At 58.3% G+C, this 17,100-nt stretch overlaps 1 protein-coding gene and 1 long non-coding RNA gene across 19 annotated transcripts in view; one reads left to right on the top strand and one right to left on the bottom strand.

Annotated features, from left to right (window-relative positions):
• The window catches only part of MYT1L (myelin transcription factor 1 like), a 400,361-nt gene that overhangs the window by 365,176 nt on the left and 18,085 nt on the right, over window positions 1-17,100 (top strand). For all 18 annotated transcript variants that reach the window (XM_070459146.1, XM_070459143.1, XM_070459144.1 and 15 more), the window contains 2 exons: window positions 5,551-5,634; window positions 6,889-7,110. In XM_070459146.1, coding sequence (XP_070315247.1) covers window positions 5,551-5,634; window positions 6,889-7,110 — 306 coding nt within the window. The remainder of the gene's footprint in view (window positions 1-5,550; window positions 5,635-6,888; window positions 7,111-17,100) is intronic.
• On the bottom strand, window positions 11,506-16,289 carry LOC110141222 (uncharacterized). The gene is made up of 3 exons (XR_011484903.1): window positions 15,977-16,289; window positions 12,677-12,880; window positions 11,506-11,771 (listed from the first exon to the last, which is right to left on the bottom strand). It is a non-coding gene; the product is annotated as an uncharacterized lncRNA (long non-coding RNA).

The following is a 17,100-nucleotide window of genomic DNA, read 5'->3' as shown; positions in this document are numbered from 1 at the left end:
CAGGCTGGCTCCAGCCAGTGGCGCCCTCACTCAGAACACCAGCTCTCGGGCTGACAGGCCCCTCAGGCGCCCCCCTGTCCCCACGGCAACGGTGCCACCAGCTCCATCTGCAGGAAGCCTTTCTCAAGTCATGCAGGAGCATGCCCTTCTAAATTGACAAAGGATGAGAAGAGCCAGGATATCATAAGCTCCCTGAGAACAGCCACTGAGAGGCAAGCTTGCTAATCCCACTGAGAGCTGATCTCCTAAATATTGAGATTAGAGCCACAAAGCTGTTTGGTTATTATAAGCAGGGATCAGCAGAGCTGAACACATAGAAACGCTTGACCTCACAAATCCGGGCCCGCCAGTCCCGGGGGCAGGGACTTTAAGGGCAGCGTGGAGATTCCGTCGTCCGAGACGACAGGGGCCCCAGGCAGGCTCGCACCCCCTAAACAGTTTATGAGCCTCCGTTCCACACCCGGGGCCTCCCAGGTGGCCACGGTAGAGTCCGCCTGCAGGGCAGGAGGCCAGGTTCGATCCCTGGGTCAGGAAGATCCCCTGGAGAAGGAGACGGCAGCCCACTCCAGTGTTCTTGCCTGGAGAATCCCGTGAACAGAGGAGCCTGGTGGGCTGCAGCCTGTGGGATCCCAAAGAGCCCGATGTGACTAGGCGACTAAACCACGACAGCAGCAATTCTACAGCAGGCCCTGTGTTAGGCATGCAGAGACAGAGCCTTTCAATACAACGTCTACGCAAAGAAGGGTGCAGACCCTGAGGCCCAGGCAGGAGTGCCTTGTCGAGTGCACTCAGGACCAGCAGGCCAGGTCGGGACAAGAGCCGGCCTGACCAGAGACCCTCGTAACACACAGTCTCCCACGCAGGTGCAGAGGTGCCTCTAACAGACAAACAGGTAACGGCGCAGCTGTCAGCTTGCCATTCTCTAAGATCAGATTATAGATTGGGCAGTGGATGGGCCCTTCAGTTTCCCCCACGAGAAACTGAAGGGCAAAGAAGAACAAGAGAACAGGGAAGGAGGAGTCAGGACAGCTGGGGGTCACCCCGAAGCCCGTCGGCTGCCAACCAGCAGAGTGGGCCGTGGGGGGCAGGGTGGGGCCACGCCGTGTGGCCCCCAAAGTAACCAACTACCGGGGCTCTGGTCAGGGCCGCCCCCGGCTGGCTGACTGGGCTTGGCTCAGGGGCAGAGCTCGCCGAGGGGGCCCTTTCCTCGTTAAGGTCCTGCTGCAAGTCTCATGCTTCTGTGTCCACTTTCCATCCATTTGGGAGCATCGTTTAAACAGCGCAGGTCTGGGCAAGTGGGGGTTAGGAAACCCCACTGAGAGAACCAAATGAGGGCCAGATTCTTCACACTCGCTCGACAGAAACACCCCAGTCTCTGTCTGGGGCTGTCTGCCTGGCACTGTGGATGTTTGGGGTCGACCCACCTTTGCCCTGGGACCGCCCCGTGCTCTGTCGGGTGCTGGGGAGCCGCGCCAGCCCACCCACTCGTTGCCATGGCACCAGCTCCCCATGCCTGACAACCGGGCGTCTCCAAACACACCTGGCATTCCCCGGGCCACTGCCACCCACCTTAGGGCCCAGAGGAGTCTCACCAGGTCATCCTCCCGGTTTTACCAGGCCGCCCAGAGCCAGCTGCTGTATCGTGAATGCAGAACTGAGTGAATACCTCCAGAAGGGATCTCCGCAGTAGCATCACTGCTTTAGGGAAAATGAAATTAAATTAGATCAAGCTTGAGTTAAGTATCTAAATCAAGCACATTCTATGCTACTCTTTATTTTATGTTAGAATATATCTCAGTCCTCACAAGGCCACAACTCCCAGTAGCAAACAATGCCTGCAAACTAAAAGTGAATATTTCCTGGTCATTTCATGTCCACCTGTCTGTTTTTCTACTTTTTTTCTTTTTGCTTTGGCATGACGTAAATTTATTCAATTTAAACATGTGTATGCATTCACTTACGCTTTAGAACAGGGTGTATGTTAGTATAGTGTAAACTTGTGAATAAAATGTAATTAAAGCTTGACTTGAAGCCATTCTCTAGGGCTGGAATTAACAGTACCAGGATTAGTCCACAGAGCTGAGAAGTAAATTGACTTGGTTTTCAGCGCACTTGCGGGCTATACACAGCCCTGTGGGGGTGGCATGTTCCACAGCCTTGTTTATCAGAGAACTGCGCTCCGTGCAAACAAGTCAGAGTGGGCTCGAGCCCTTGGCAGAGAGGAGGCTCCCGGGTGGCAGGCCCTGGGCAGACTGGGCGATGGAGCAGGACAGAGGCAGCCCAGGCCCAGTGACCCTCGGAGGCCATAAGGACACACAGAAACAGGCCTTTCAGGGTGTCCCTTGTGGCTCAGCTGCTAAAGAATCTGCCTGCAGTGCGGGAGACCTGGGTTCGATCCCTGGGTTGGGAAGATCCCCTGGAGAAGAGAAGGCTACCCAATCCAGTATTCTGGCCTGGAGAATTCCACTGATTGTACAGTCCATGGGGTCACCAAGAGTCGGACACAACTAAGCGACTTTCACCTCCCAGGAACATGAGGTGGTGTTCCCTACATGCAAACCTCGGGGGAATTTCTCCCAGGGAGCAGACCCTCAGCCTTATTCTAAATCCTGCCAAGATTCCAGCCTGTCACAGGCACCTCAGAGATGCGGTGGATCCAGGCCACCGACTCGAATGCTATAAACACTCTAACCATCATCTGAGCCTTCAGTGAGCTGTAGTCATTTTGTAATTGCAATATCAGAGATCACAGGTCAGCATAGCAGATGTAACAATAATGGAAAAGCTTAAAATATTGCGAGTTTTTAAAATATGGCACAGAGACATGAAGTGAGAGATGCTATTGGAACAGTGGAGCCTATAGACTTGTTAGATTGACCACAACCTTCAACTTGTGAAACACGCAAGGGCCGCAAGCACAACGCGAAGAGGTGTGCGTGCCCCTCCCTGGGCTCCAGGGAGGAGAGGAGTGACCCTCGGGTCCCCTGCCGCCCCCCAGAGGCAGGTCCGTCTGCTTACGGACATCACTTCTCCCCGGGGCCTGTGTCCTGGACGCCGCCCGGGAACCAGGAAACATGCTCCCCGCCATCCTCAGAGCTGCCCTGAGCAGCGGGAGGCTCATTTCTGTCTCCGCTGGAGGAAACTGAGTGCTTAGCTGTCGGAGGCAGGCCTCGGCTGAGAGGCCGCCGCCGATGTCCCGGCTGGTCGTGGATGGAACGCTCCTGGACGGCCCAAGAAGCTCCCTCAGGGAAACGCAAGCCGCCCTCCCGCCCGAGACGGGCTGTGACTCGCCCATGCTATTGCCGGGGTGGGGATGTGGTGTGACTTGCTGTCTCTCCAGCACCTCTGAAGCTTTCTTAAGCTCACTGTAATCAATAGTATTGACCATCTCTGATGTCCTGTCAAAAAAAAAAAAACCATCATCAGAAGCTCTGTGTCCCCTCTGTCCTCGGTGGAGAGACCTCGCACTGGGGACGGAGGAGCTCAGGCCACGTCCCGAGCATCTTGTCTTCAAACCACAGCCGCGAGAGCCCTTTCTTCAGTTTTCCCGCAAAGGCACTGTTTCTGGGCACTGCTTTCTTTCCCTGGCCTGCTCCAGGCTGGCTCCTTTCTGCCATCTCCAGACGGGCCGGCACAGCAGCGTCTCTGGGAGGTCCTCCCCCGCGGGCTCCCGGGGCCTCCCCGATGCCACCCCTCCACCCAGGACGGCAGCCCCGCGGCCCGGAGCACGCACAGCAGGAGCAGACTCGCCAGGACCCTCCCACCTTGAGTAGCGGCACGCCGTGAGCTCCAGGCTCTCCACCAGGACGGCGCTGCAGGAACCATCCCCAGACCCTCCCGTCTGTGCCGAGAGCATTTCCATGAATCGCTGCACTCTCCCCCAGGGCTGCTTTGACCCTCAGGGCGTGGACACAGGGCACAGGGACCCCGCGCCCGCGAGGTCCCCAGCCCCGGTTCCCAAGAACCTTCACTCCGCTCTTTCACAACAAGGACACACCCTGCCCTCCCTGGGGACGGGGGCAGCCCAGGGCCGAGATGCGTCACTTGGTCCCTGAGCTCAAGGAGACCAAGCAAGAGCCCCACGTCCTCCCTACCCCGAGATGGGCGCGTCCCCCGGTCCCGGGGAGGCAAGGGAAGCAGCCCGAGGAAGTGCAGACACCAGCAGGGAGGGGCGTCCCCTTCTGGGCCCCCTGGTACCAGCACATATCAGGACTGGCGGCCTTCTGGGGGGCACTGGCCCCGTCCAGAGGCTCTCACGCGGGCCACAAAGCTCTGCACGCAGACGGTCAGTGACGCGGCCACAGGCACAGCTTCTCAAGGCAAGGGCCGGCATGCAGGGCCATCACTCAGACGCAGCAGCGCCCCTTCCTACCCGTGGCTGGCCTCGCTGAGCCGGGCAGAGCCTGGGAGAGCTGGCTGCGGACTCTCCCGCCTCGGACATGATGCCAGGATTCCAGACCAGCCTCTGTGTCAGAGCCAAGTTTTCCTCGGAGTCAGTCAGGTCCAGACTGAGCTCCCTGTGGCGCCACTTGCTTTGGTTCTGTTCCAGTTTCTCTTCACTCCCGGCCCCATCTCGGCAGGCGGGGGCCTGGAGCCACACCACCCCCCGAAGTTCCGGGTGGAGGAGGGAAGGCAAAACAAGCGGAAGGCAGGCAGGAGAGGCCCACACCGCTCAGCCCCAGGGCGCAGGTCTGGGCTCGACTGACTTCTGCCGGGAGGCGCGGCTTCCCGGAGAGGAGCCAGGCAGCTGCACAAGCGTGCAACACCGCTAGGGAGACGGAAGTGATGGAGCGAGCGGCTGAGGGCCAGCGTGCTCGGGGGGGCAGCCCCGACAAAGCCAGGAAGAGGGTCAGCACGGCACGCCCGCCCAGACTCCGCCGGGCCCCACCTCCAGCCCCCTGGGCAGCTCCAGAGACCGCCCGGGGCCCGGTTCTCTGGTTCCTTGCAAAGATTCCCTGTCATTCTATATAATTTCACACCGAATAGCCTGGTATTAGCTATCTAGAAAAATCATATAGGCATTCCAGCTGGAAAATTTCCTTTAGATAATGTGAGCTCTTACTCCTCCAAATTCCAAAATTAAATAAAATCAGCTTGGTCAGTTTGCACTGCGTCTTCTGAAGATGCCACAGGGAGTCGTATCTCAGGTAAACGGGGCCGGGCGGCAGGTGCACACCCCTCGCAGGTCAGGGGACTCTGGGACCCAGCTGCAGGAAGGAAGGGGGGCCTGTGTGTCTCCCCACTGTAGCCCCTCTGTGCTGAGAACACCCATCCCCACAGGTCAGTCCCACCTCTCCTGGGACTCCAGGCTCCACAGGGGCCGGTTCCCCCCACCAGGCTCTGGGTGCCCTTCTGGGGGATCTGCAGTGTCTGAAGGCCTGGGGGGAGCCCCAAGGGGCTCCTAAGCCCGAATGGACCCTTCCCCAGGACTTTGTCTTCACGCCAAGAAGCACCAGATTCTGGAGGAAATTGGGTCAAAGCACCATCAACAGTGAAAGGAGCTCGAGGGTAAAGGTGCAGGACAGCTTCTGAAGTCACCTGTCTTCTTAGCCTTTCAGGTTGCCCGAGAGCCAAGAAGAGCGGCATCAGGATAGCACAGAGCAAAGAGGACAAGGAAGACCAGGAGCCCATCAGGTGCGTGGGCCGGGGGCGGGGCCGGGGGCGGGGCCGGGGGCTGCCGGCCGGGGCATGTCCGGCTTGGAGCGGTTGGAGGAGGGCAAGCTCACAGCTTCGAGAGCAGAGCCACGCACACTTGCACTCGGCCAGAAGCACCCTCTGAGAGACAGACGCGGTGCCAGCCGGATGTCTGTCCATCCGGGGTGGTAAAACCAGTTACAAGGAACGTCCCTCTACACCTCCCTGGGAGGGTTAACTTACTGGGCGCATTTACGAACATACTGAGCGTATTTACATACACTGTCGGGTTCATGATAGCGTGTGACGTCATTAACCACAACACTCAGCATACGGCCGAGTCTCCCGCTTATATCCCGAGTCTCCCGCTGTCGGTCCTCTGCTTCTTGCTAAGGAGGATGGAGACCATTGCGGGTAGAAGGCCAGCCCTCCACCCCGCTCCCTGCAGGCCCCGGCCCTGAATCGCTTCCCAGTGAGCCTCAAAGACCCGTGATATAAATCCACTGCCATCTTCTGGAAATTTTAATCTCACGCAATGTCTTTGGAGAAAAGTTTTGATGATAACAAACAAACGTGCCTGTGGTTTTGCTGTAAATCCTTGGCACTTTGCCATAACCTGTGACAGAGAAGTATCAGAAACACTGCTTGATTAGCCTGTTGCTGAACTTTAGCTCCGGTTGGTGAACTTCCCATTTATCACAAAAATTAAAAAGTGCTCCTGGGGCACCTTGTAGCTAAACCGCCTCTGCTGCTCACACCCGTCTGGCTGGAGGGGTATCCTGTGGTCTAGAAAACATGGCCAAACAAATAGGTGTTCTCCTGCTCCTGAGAAGAACACAGGTTTATAAAACAATCTTTTAAAAATAATCCCAAAGTCAATTTCCCATTGAGTTTGCACATCTCCTGCTGAAGGCTGAGACCTTGTCCCAAAGCGGTGTCTCTCAGACAGACACCCGCACCCCAGCTGCTCCAACAAACGAGTTCTTTTTCTCGCATGGGTGTGGGCATCCCTCCCCAAGCGAGGACGCTCCGCTCCGGGAAAGCCTCTTGCCCCTTCCCTGGACCAGTTTCCCGGAGGGTGAACTACCTCACTGCTCCACTAGGTGGTGCCTTTGAGTGGTCTTGTTTTTTTCAATCCCACTGGAACCGGAGTAGAAGATGCTGGTTTTCCCTTCTTGTCGGGTTACTTTGACTTTGCTGCGGGGACACTGGGCACCTGGGGGCGAGACAGTCAAGTGCCCGCTCTGCCCCCAGGTGCCCGGTGCCCGGGTGTGATGGCCAGGGCCACATCACCGGCAAGTACGCCTCACACCGCAGCGCGTCCGGGTGTCCGCTGGCGGCCAAGAGGCAGAAGGACGGCTACCTCAACGGCTCCCAGTTCTCCTGGAAGTCGGTCAAGACGGAGGGCATGTCTTGCCCCACGCCTGGCTGCGACGGCTCGGGGCACGTCAGCGGCAGCTTCCTCACACACCGCAGGTGAGTGCACCTGCCCGCCTGCGCGCCAGGGTCCCCGCCACACCCGCGCCCCAGGCTGCGGGAGGGAAGACTGAGAACCCACAGCAGCTCATGGCGTGCGGAAGTGCCGGGAGAGAAGAAGCAACCTTAGACGCATTTTTCAAAGCACACATTCATCCCACCTCATAAGTGTGTATGGAGAGGCTTCTCAGTGCCTAACACTGGGATCCACAGAAACAGGTTGTCATTTTACACACGCACACACACTCACAAGAGTATCTGTGGGTTCAATTATTCGCTTTGGCTGAATATGGCAAACAGGTCCCACTCGAGGACAAGGTGGCATGTGGTTAGAGGAGCCTCATTAGATACATCAGAAAACCTCCAAAAAAACCAATCATCCCCCCCCACACACACACTGATTATTATTTGCTTAATTTTAAAATAACTGTATATACAATTACACTGACTCAGAAGAGGCAAGTGACCCCCCCACCCCCAGGCGTCAGGATGAATGACTGATGCAGACACATCTCAGCCACCCCCAGCTTTCCGGGAGCCAGGCAGGAGGACGCAGCACCTATGACATAAACCCACGGGGTCTTGTGAACTCTCTAACCTCAAACCCCAGGCACCTCGTCTCCATCTGAAAACCACATCAAACACAGAATGAGCCAAAAGGAATGACATGTGACAGTGAATCTTAACGTTCTTTAGGAACTTTGGTTTTTATTGTAAAGAAGGTCCTGCTCAGGTAGAAACTCAGGGGCCAAAAGAGAGAAATAAGTGTTTTTCTGACTCTCCCCAAGGTGGAGTGGGGAGTCCCCGCGTCTGCGTTCAGAAAGCGCCCTTGAACAGAGAGGCTTGCACTCACAGACACAGAGGCCCCAACCCACGCCACACAGATGGCAGTGCTCCATGGCTCTGTGCGTGGGTGGGGCCGGCCCTGCACCCGGACACCGGGGCCAGACTGCCAGACTGGCCAGAGCGTGTGCTTGGCGGGACAAACGTCTCACTCCGCTCAGAGCCGCCCCCCCCTTCCCAGCAGAAGGGCTTGGCCTGCGCCCCCAGACTCCATTCTAGACGAGGTGATACCTGAGAGAACCCCCTCTGCTGACATCTGCACATCAGTGTGCCAGGGGGTCTTCAGGACACAGTCCCAGAAGCAGAAATGCTAGTTTTCACATGTTGATAGGAAGTGCCAAAATGCCCCCCAAGAAATGCCTGCTTCCTTCAGTCTTTGGCAATCAAAAACATTTAAAAAAAATTTTTAAATCCTGCATACGTGACCTATGAGTAAGGATCACAGATAAGCCATAATCAGACAGATATGAAAGCAATGACATATAAGCACTCGGGTAGCTGGAGAAGGGCATGGCAACCCACTACAGTGTTCCTACCTGGAGACTCCCATGAACAGAGGAGCCTAGCGGGCTACAGTCCATGGGGTGGCAAAGAGTCAGACACGACTGAGCAACTTAACTCACACATACACACTCGGGTACCCGAAACACCACCAGAAGACAGACATGAACATAACTGCTACTCAGGCTGTTCCCAAGCCTCTGACTGAACTGTTCCCCGAGAATCAGGAGAGTGACCTCCGTGAAGAGCCACCCAGCAGTGCGCACCCCCCCAGGCTGGTCACTCAGTGCCCCCTCGGGGCCTGTGGGGCTGGCCCGGGCCCCTGACTCTGGGGCGCTCCCACCAGGCGGGACTCGGACCCTCGGCACGCCCCCAACACCCGCTTACACTCCGGCTTGACATTCGGGTCACCGGACCCAGCAATCGCATAAAGACGCCCAGGCTCTCCTGGTTTCTAGCCTTCCCCGTCTCTTTTCCCCTAACGGACACTCCTCCGGACGGTCTCTGGCCAGGAGGGGGCTTTGATTCAAAGGCACCCCTGTCTCGACGAGCTGGAGGGAATCTTGGGGTAGGTCTAGTGAAGACAGACCTGTGACTGTGCTTCGGCAAAATCTCTCCGTACAGAATCCCCGTGATGCACCCTCGGGTCTGCAGACAGCTCACCAAGGGCGCCGAGGGGGTACCGGGAGGAGCCCCCTGAGTCCAGGGCAGGAACGACCAGCCCACTCCACCCATCCCTGGGGGCAGAGCTGTGGTCCGGGCGGCGGCTCCGCAATGAGACAGAGCCAGGGGGCGGAGCCGCCGGGGGCGGAGCCGCCGGGGGCGGAGCCACTGAGGGCGGAGCTTAGGGGCGGAGCCTCAGTATCAGAGGCCGCTCCACGGTGGGCAGGGCCCTGCTTGTGGTGGGCGGAGCCTCCTGGGGGCGGAGCCACCAGGGCGGAGCCTCAGTATCTCAGAAGTTGCTCCACAGTGGGCGGGGCCCTGCTTGTGGTGGGTGGAGCCGTACGGGGCGGAGCCTCAGTATTAGAGGCCAGTCCACGGTGGGCGGGATCCTGCTTGTGGTGGGCGGAGCCGCAGGGGGCGGAGCCTCAGCCTCAGAGGCTGCTCCACGGTGGGCGGGGCCCTGCTTGTGGTGGGCGGGGCCGCGCAGAGATTTTAGATACTTCGTTTCTCTGTGACGCTCGCTCAGCAGGGTCTGACCCGCTATCTCTGACCCCTCCGAGGAGGGAAGGGACGTGGATATTGCGTGGAGAGTGGCGGGAACCCCTGGGTGGCGGGTGGCGGGCTCCCCCCTTCTAGATACAAATGTGTCTTGGGGGCCGGGGTGCAGGGGGTTAGAGGGGTGAACAGGACCCTGGGAGAGCTGACCTGAACATTTTAAATTGTGGTAAAAAGCACACAACATGACATTTACCGTCCTACCCACTCTTAAGTGTCCCTTTCGCAGGCGAGAAGTAGAGTCTCTGTTGTGCAGGCACGTTCACCCCCAGGCCCCTCACCTCCAGAAGGAAACCCTGTGCCCACTGGACACGCACTCCCAGCCCCGGCGGGGCTCCTGGAACCGCCGTCTAGCGGGTCGGACTCTCTGGTCCTCACCTAGGGGGAATCACAGGCTGTCCGTCCCGTGATCCCTTATCTCCATCAGCACAGCTCCAGGTCCCTCCACATTATAGCCTGTGTCAGACCGCCTTCCTTTTGAAGGCTGAATCGTGCCCTGCCGCATGTTGGCCTGCAACTTTCAGCTGTGGAACAAGTTTTCATCTGTTTTATTGTATAGATGAAATGCTGTTCCCTGGCGGGAGAACCACAAACCTGGCTGGAACACAGCTGAGGCACAAACACGGGTTTAGCAGAGGGTCCTGATGCCTCTCCCAGTGAAGTCCCTGGGCCTGGCTGACGCTCTGGAACTCACTGGCGATTCCTCAGACCTTTGAGGCCTGGGTGTGGACAGGCCTCCCAGGAAGACATAGGTAGTGGTTTGAGATTCAAGCTGCTTGTACAGCCCACATGCCACGGTAGCAAAGCAGCTTTTAGAATCAGAAGAGTAGATGGAGGGGGGGCACCTGCCCTGGCTTCCGGGTCCCAGGACGCCCACTTGCCCTGCTTTCCTCTTCAGGGGGGTGACCACGCCAACATACCCCGAGTGCCCATGCCCCCATCTGCTGTGAACCGTTTCATTTCTTCTGTGTAAGGATGGGGCTGGGGGGAGCTGTGAAGCTCTAGGAAGTGGGTTTCTCCATCATTAGGACTGGCCGAGTGAAAAGCTGCAGCTGAGATGGTAAACAAGACCTGGGAGCAGCTAGGGCTCCTCAGGAGCAAGGGAGGGCGTTCTTGGAAAGGGCGGCTGGGTGAGGGCTCTACCCGAAGGGAAGAAGCCAGGCAGCGGAAAGCGCTAACGGCGCAGAGCAGCCATGGCGACGTGAAGGACCAGATCTCGAGATGCATAGTGACCAAGGCGCCAGGGTCTCACCAGACACAGGACGAGGTGCCTGGAGTGGCTCCGGGCCAGATTCCAGGACCGGGATCAGAGGCGTCAGGGGAAGGGCCGGAGAGAGGATGCTCTGACAGGGTCTCACCTGCCTTGGGGTGGTGGGGGGGGGGGGGGGTGGCAATGGCTCGGCTGACTCGAAAGACCTCCCCAGCCTGAGTGGGGGCTGTCGGGACTATGCAAACTGTGGAGCCTCCTACACAGGCGAGATACAGGCTCGGAGGGAGGGGCTGGGGAGGGGTTTCTGTAACCGTGGAACCACCGCTCTGCGTGAGAGTGTGCTGGCCACACTGTGCTCTCACCTCAATCTTGTCCCGCTCTACGCAGAGCAGGAAGATTCCCCAAAATCAAAGCCACAGCTCTAATCCTAACAAATAAATAAGTCATCTTAGAAGTAACTCGTCTCTCACTAGGCGTGATCTAAATAATTTTTTAGAAACTACCTCCCAGGCCCTCTTAAACCCCCTCCCACCGGGACCACATGACCTAATCCATTTGTTTTCAGTTTCTCTGCTGGCCTTTATAAACGCAGAGACCGCCGTTTTTAGGTATTTATTGTGCGTGATATTCCCCAAGAGAATTGTGGTAAACATGTCACCACAGTGAGTGACTTCTATGAGTTATTTTTGTGATCAACCTTCTCCTTTAATGTAAATGTGAGCTGGATATACAGCCTTAACAACCACTCCAAACACTGGAGGTTCCTTTCTTGCTCACACGACAGAACAGGATGAGGGGACAGCAGAGAGGGGCTCAGCCACCTTCGGCACCTTCTCCAAGGGTGGTCTTTATTCCACAGTCCAAGATGGAGAGAATGCGGAGGATCCCCCTGGGAGACAGGGAACAGGAATTACTTCCGTCTTACCCAACCGGTGGAATCCTGTCCATAGCATCTCCTAGTGCAAGGGGTGCTGGGAAGTGTAGTCTGCATGGGATGCTGGGAAATGTAGTCCACTTGGGATGCTTGTGCCTCCAAGAAGAGAGCCTTTATGTACCTGCCTTTCTGTGATGTGGGAAAGCCGTAGCTTTTTTTTTTAACAAAATCTATGTCGACAAGAAACCACAGCTCCCTGAGGTCTGCATAGTTCCATTTCAGAGGTGCCAGTAAGGAGAAAGCTGGTCAACCAAAGACTGTCTGGGCATTTTGTCCGTGGACCATCTGCATCTCAGTCTGTCTGTCTGTACATCTGCAAGACCAAGGCCAAGGCTGCTGCAGGGCAGGTATGAAAGAAGCCTGGTGTCGTGGGATGGACCCCAAGGAGAGGGAGTGAAGAGGGCAGACCTCTCCCGGCCCAGCTGTCCCACCAGCAGGAGCGCCCACTGCCCTTGGCCTCCGCAGATGGGTCACTCTCTGCACAGGAGCATGGAGGTGGGCTGGGACCATGGCCACACTCGCCCAAGCCCCACGTGTGGAGAGCGGACACTGACGCAGCCCCAAGTTTCCTGACTCGAGACTGGCTGGCGGTAAATCGGGACTTCACAGTATCACAGCCCTGGGGTGCTGGGCTGGCTGCAGGCCAGCCCTGCACCGCTCCTAATGAGCTCTTGTCCAGCCCCTGGACACTTGCCTCTCCCCAGGGCCATCACACACCCCTTCCTGCCTTCTCCGAACCTCAGTCTCCCACTGCCTCCTGGCAGGGGGGTGGAGGGAACGGAAGGCGTGGCAGGGCCTCCAGCCCAGCTGGTAGTCTTCTATTTGAGGGCAGGATGTTGGAAACATGGCGGCTCACTTACGGAGGAGAGTGATTCTCCATTCTGGATTCTCTGAGATCTTCAGGAGGTGAGGAGGGCAGAGGGTCCCAGGCCTCTGGAGGAGAAGATGCTGCGGGGGTGGAGCTCGTCTCCCCTGGAGCAGACCCCATGCTGGCTCAGCATGACTGCGGGACTCCTCTGGGGGAACCAGCCAGGTCCCCGTTTCATGCTGTAGTCGGAGTCCTCCTTGGGAGGAGAGAAGGAATTCAGCAGGCCCTGTTCTCGGGGCAGGCCTCACCCCGGGCACCTCAGCCCATCCCCTGTCCACCCAGCTGTGCTGACCGCTGCTCCGGCAAGCTCCTCAGATGTATGGACGCTTTTACTCCAACCTCCACATTTCAGTACTTGCCACAAAGCACTAAGAAGGGAAAAACTCAGATCCAACATCTGTTCCAAACCGCGAATCCCACAGGGCCTGTGGATGTTAGCAGCTGGGTCACAGCACCGGCCTCCAGGAGACCACGGGGGCTGGGGGCAGGCTCCTGGGGAGATGCCACCGTGCTTGATGTTTTCAGACTTTCTCCTCCTGAAGCGTGTTCACATCCATCCATCCGCTGCTGCCCCGTTTGCTGGTCTGGCGTCACCGGACATGCGAGGCTACTGGGCCCATGGCTGACGCTCAGTCACCACAACGCAAGAGCCAAGGTTCACCATTGTTTGGCTTGAATTAATACAAGGTTCAATGTGCACAGTGCACAGGTGATGGGGCTTCCCCCTTGGACGGCGCAGGCCTGAGCAGCACCCGGGATGCCCTGCAGGCCCCTCCGAACCCCAGCTCCCTTCCTGAAGCTCCGCGGCCCTCGGTCCTTCAGAGCCGCCCTCTGCTGCCCTCGGCGCCTGCCTGCTGGGTCCCCGCTCTGGGAAGGCACCTGAGCAGCCCTCATGGGCAGCCAGGGGCCCAACTGGGTGAGGACACGTCCAGCCACACTCATCACCACCTGCCAGGAGCCCGGGCTCCATGTCCCCACTCCTGCAACACCTCTGCCCTAAGTCCTCAGTGTTGGGGAGCCCCTGCACTCTCAGCTGCTCCTTCAGATGCGCCAGCACCCCTGAACTCATGGCAAAAAAACCACATTCACAGAATAGTTATGTTCATATCCAAAAACAGAAATAGTACAGGAAAATGGGAAATGTGGATGAGGAGCCCAGAACTGATGAACAGATATGATGGTATCAGTTTCTTACGCTGCCTAACACACACCACGACCTACTGTGTTACGGTGTTAAAGCAAGAGAGTTTGTCCTATCGGTCTCAGAGGCCAGAAGTCACGACCAGGGCGGGCTGCGGGTGGGGAAGGCGGTTTGGGGCGCCGCCTCGTCTCTGCCCTTTGTCACACGTCCTTTCTCTGTGTCTGGGTCCAAATGCCCCTCTTCTTCCCCGTGAGGACACAGGACAGGCCTCCCCAGCCCTCCAGCACCACGTCATCTTGACCTGAGGGTGCCTCACAGGCCCAGCTTCCCATTGGGTCCTGTCGGGTCTGGACTCAGGGCATCAGCATCCTCTGGGGACATGACCACCCACAGCAATGATTTATAGCAGACTGATCCCTGAGCTTCTGGGAGATGAGCATCCAGGCCTCCCCACAGGGGGCACCAGCCATGTTTTCATAAACACCACTCTCACCCACACCAGAGGGGCACTTGCCCAAGAGTGGAGCCCCTCGATTTAGCAGTACGGTCCCCACACTGCCAGGAAAAGCACAGCTGACCCTCTGAAGGCCGTCCCTGTGGGCGGTCCAACTCCACACCTGCCCTCAGGCTCCACGGTGACTCCGGGCAAACGGTGGGTCAGAACGGCATGATAACAGCAGTCCTTTTCAGGAGCGTGTGCAAGCCCCTCAATCCCCATCCGTGGCGGGGGGAGACCCAAGCAATCCTATTATAGCTGCTGGCCAGGCACCAAGACCCTCACAAACAGCTAATTCACCCATGATGCCATCAAAATGCATGGGTGGTGGGGCACCACGCAGGAGAAACTTGGTGATTGCAGAGCCTGCTACTCTCCCGTCTGGCCCACAGCCCCATGCTAATTAACACCCATGAGTGGGAGACCCAAAGGCCCAACTCTCTGGGTGCAGAACCTCCTGTTCCTACACTGCCCTCTCTCCAAGGCTCACATTTGGCACCAAATGGTTTGGGAGAAACTCCAGATCTGGATCATGGACTGAGAAAGGCCTGCAAGGACAGCCCTTCACACTGAAACAGGAGCAGATCAGACAAGTAACGGGAGGCAGGGGTTCCCTGGGCATCAGAGGACACCCTGTGCGCCCAGCACCCGCCTTGAGGTCCTAGGAAGCCAGTTCAAAGCTGGCTGCTCAGCGGGTGTGACACGCGCCCTTGTTAACGCCGGCCCCTCATGCCTGCCTGCAGTGCCGCACTCCCATCCCCCATGGCACAGGGGACACAGCCCCAGAGTTCCCGCGTGAAGGCGGCGTTGGCGTGGGAATCCGTGCGCTGTGCAGGGAGTGTGCTGTCCTTACGGGGATTTTAGCAGCAATGGTGAAATCGCAACAGTGAGACAACAAGATACCAGAAGAGCAAACCCGCGTTTCCTGGGACAGAGACTGAGCCAGGGCCTTTCACCAGGCCAGGGTCTGTGGTTCCCGATCCCCAGCCGCTTCCGGGTCGTGAGCAAACCTCGGAGCAATACAACCCCACGGGTCCTGTGTCTCTCTAACCACCGCCCCACCCTGGGAATTTTATATACTGAGCTATTTTCATGGCAACGTCCTCCTGAAGGGAGTGCCTCTGGCGGGCGGGGGGATGCTGTTCCGTTGCTCAGTCGTGTCTGGTTCTTTGCCACCCTGCGGACTGCAGCAAAGCAGGGGCAAGTCCTAATAAAACGCTGGGCCCCCAGCCCCTCCGTCCCCTCTGAAGCCCTGGCAGTGTTTGCCCAGAGCCCTCCCGGGAGTTCCTGGTGGAGCCGCGGCCATCCTGGGGCCCAAGTACAGGCCCTGGGGCAGAGACCGGTTAACTCCTTGCTGCTAGGAATCTGGATCCTGGACCTTTCCAGGCCCCTCCAGGAGAAGTCTGGCTTTCATCAGCGATGTCTCCTTAAAGGCTGCTGGGTCTCCCCCTGCCAGGACTGCACCCCCATCGCACTGAGACCCCCCCCCCCCCCCCGAGTCACTCCCCAGCAGGACCCGCCGCGTGGACTTGGCCCTGAGATCCCTGGACCAGCTGGGACCCTGGCACCCGGTGAGGTTGGCGCGAGTGGCCGCTAGATGGCACTGCGCCCTCGCTGGGGACCCGGCTACCCAACGCCGAGCGGAGGCTGCCTACCCGGGGCACTTCCAAATTTGAGCCGCGCTGGGATGCAGTCACAGGATCGGAATGGGAGCAGCACAGAGCAGGCTGTGTGCACAAAACACATCCATCTCTGGGCCTCTGTCTCCTGATTCAGTTCCCAGCTCCGGCTGCGGGGCACCATTAGTTTGTCGTTTCCGGCCAGCGGTTCCGTTAACCGGAAACGAGGAGAAACCACTGAGGACCGAAATCCGATTCCGACGCTGCGCGTGGGTCCAGGAATCCCTGTGTGAAACTGCAGCTCATCCTGCTGCTGGGCTCCATCCGCCTGCTGACGGACGTCTGCGGACACGGAGGCCCTCCCTGGCTTCCGTGTGGCCGGGCCGCCTCCGCCTTTCTGTCCACCCTGGCTGTCCATCGCTCCCTCTGACCGCTCAGTGTTCTGGTGGGAGGGTCGCGGTGGGCAGTCACCCTCAGCGCACAGCTTTCAGTCCACGAGCGTCCTGGAGCCCCTGCCCAGGGACATGCTGGCCTCCGATCAGTGGGCCTGGTCTGACGGCCCCAGGGGTGCAAACAGGAAGCAACCTGTTTTTCCTGCTGCCCCTCCCCCTGTGGATCTAGAAGCTTCCTGAGCGAGTCTGGGGCCCAACGAGGTTCTGGGAGAAGTGGCAGGCAGGGCGGTCACCCAGGCTCCGGGGAGAGCCCTGCACAGCCGTCAGAGACAAGCTTCCCGTCGAACCCACAACTCGAAACTTCCTTGTTGTATGAAGACCTGTCCCCCCACCGAACACTTGCCGAAAGCACATCGGGAAAGTGTTGGAGAAGGCGTCAGGGGAGCCCTTCCGGAGGCTCACTGGGCCGATGCAGACGTTACAAGCGTGTTCCCCGGTCACTCTGTGCTCTGCCCCTGGGTGGGGTGGGTCCCGAGCACGGACCCAGAAAGTAAGAAACGGGGAGAGGCGTCCTGCAGAGACACAGCTCAGTCCCGGGGCCCAACCCAGGGTGCAGAGTACACAGGGATCTGGGCACGCGCGTGAGGAGACAGCGAGGCGTCAGACCCCGATGGTCAGGGAGTCGGCAGTCGTTTGCGCCAGGTGGATGAGAGGCGGACCACTGAGAGGTTACTGAATTTCTCGCAGTAACTGTGGGGAAGGGCCCTG

Source organism: Odocoileus virginianus, chromosome 31, assembly GCF_023699985.2.
Source record: "Odocoileus virginianus isolate 20LAN1187 ecotype Illinois chromosome 31, Ovbor_1.2, whole genome shotgun sequence".
Lineage (NCBI taxonomy): Eukaryota > Metazoa > Chordata > Mammalia > Artiodactyla > Cervidae > Odocoileus > Odocoileus virginianus.
This window is presented reverse-complemented; position numbering and strand designations above follow the sequence as displayed.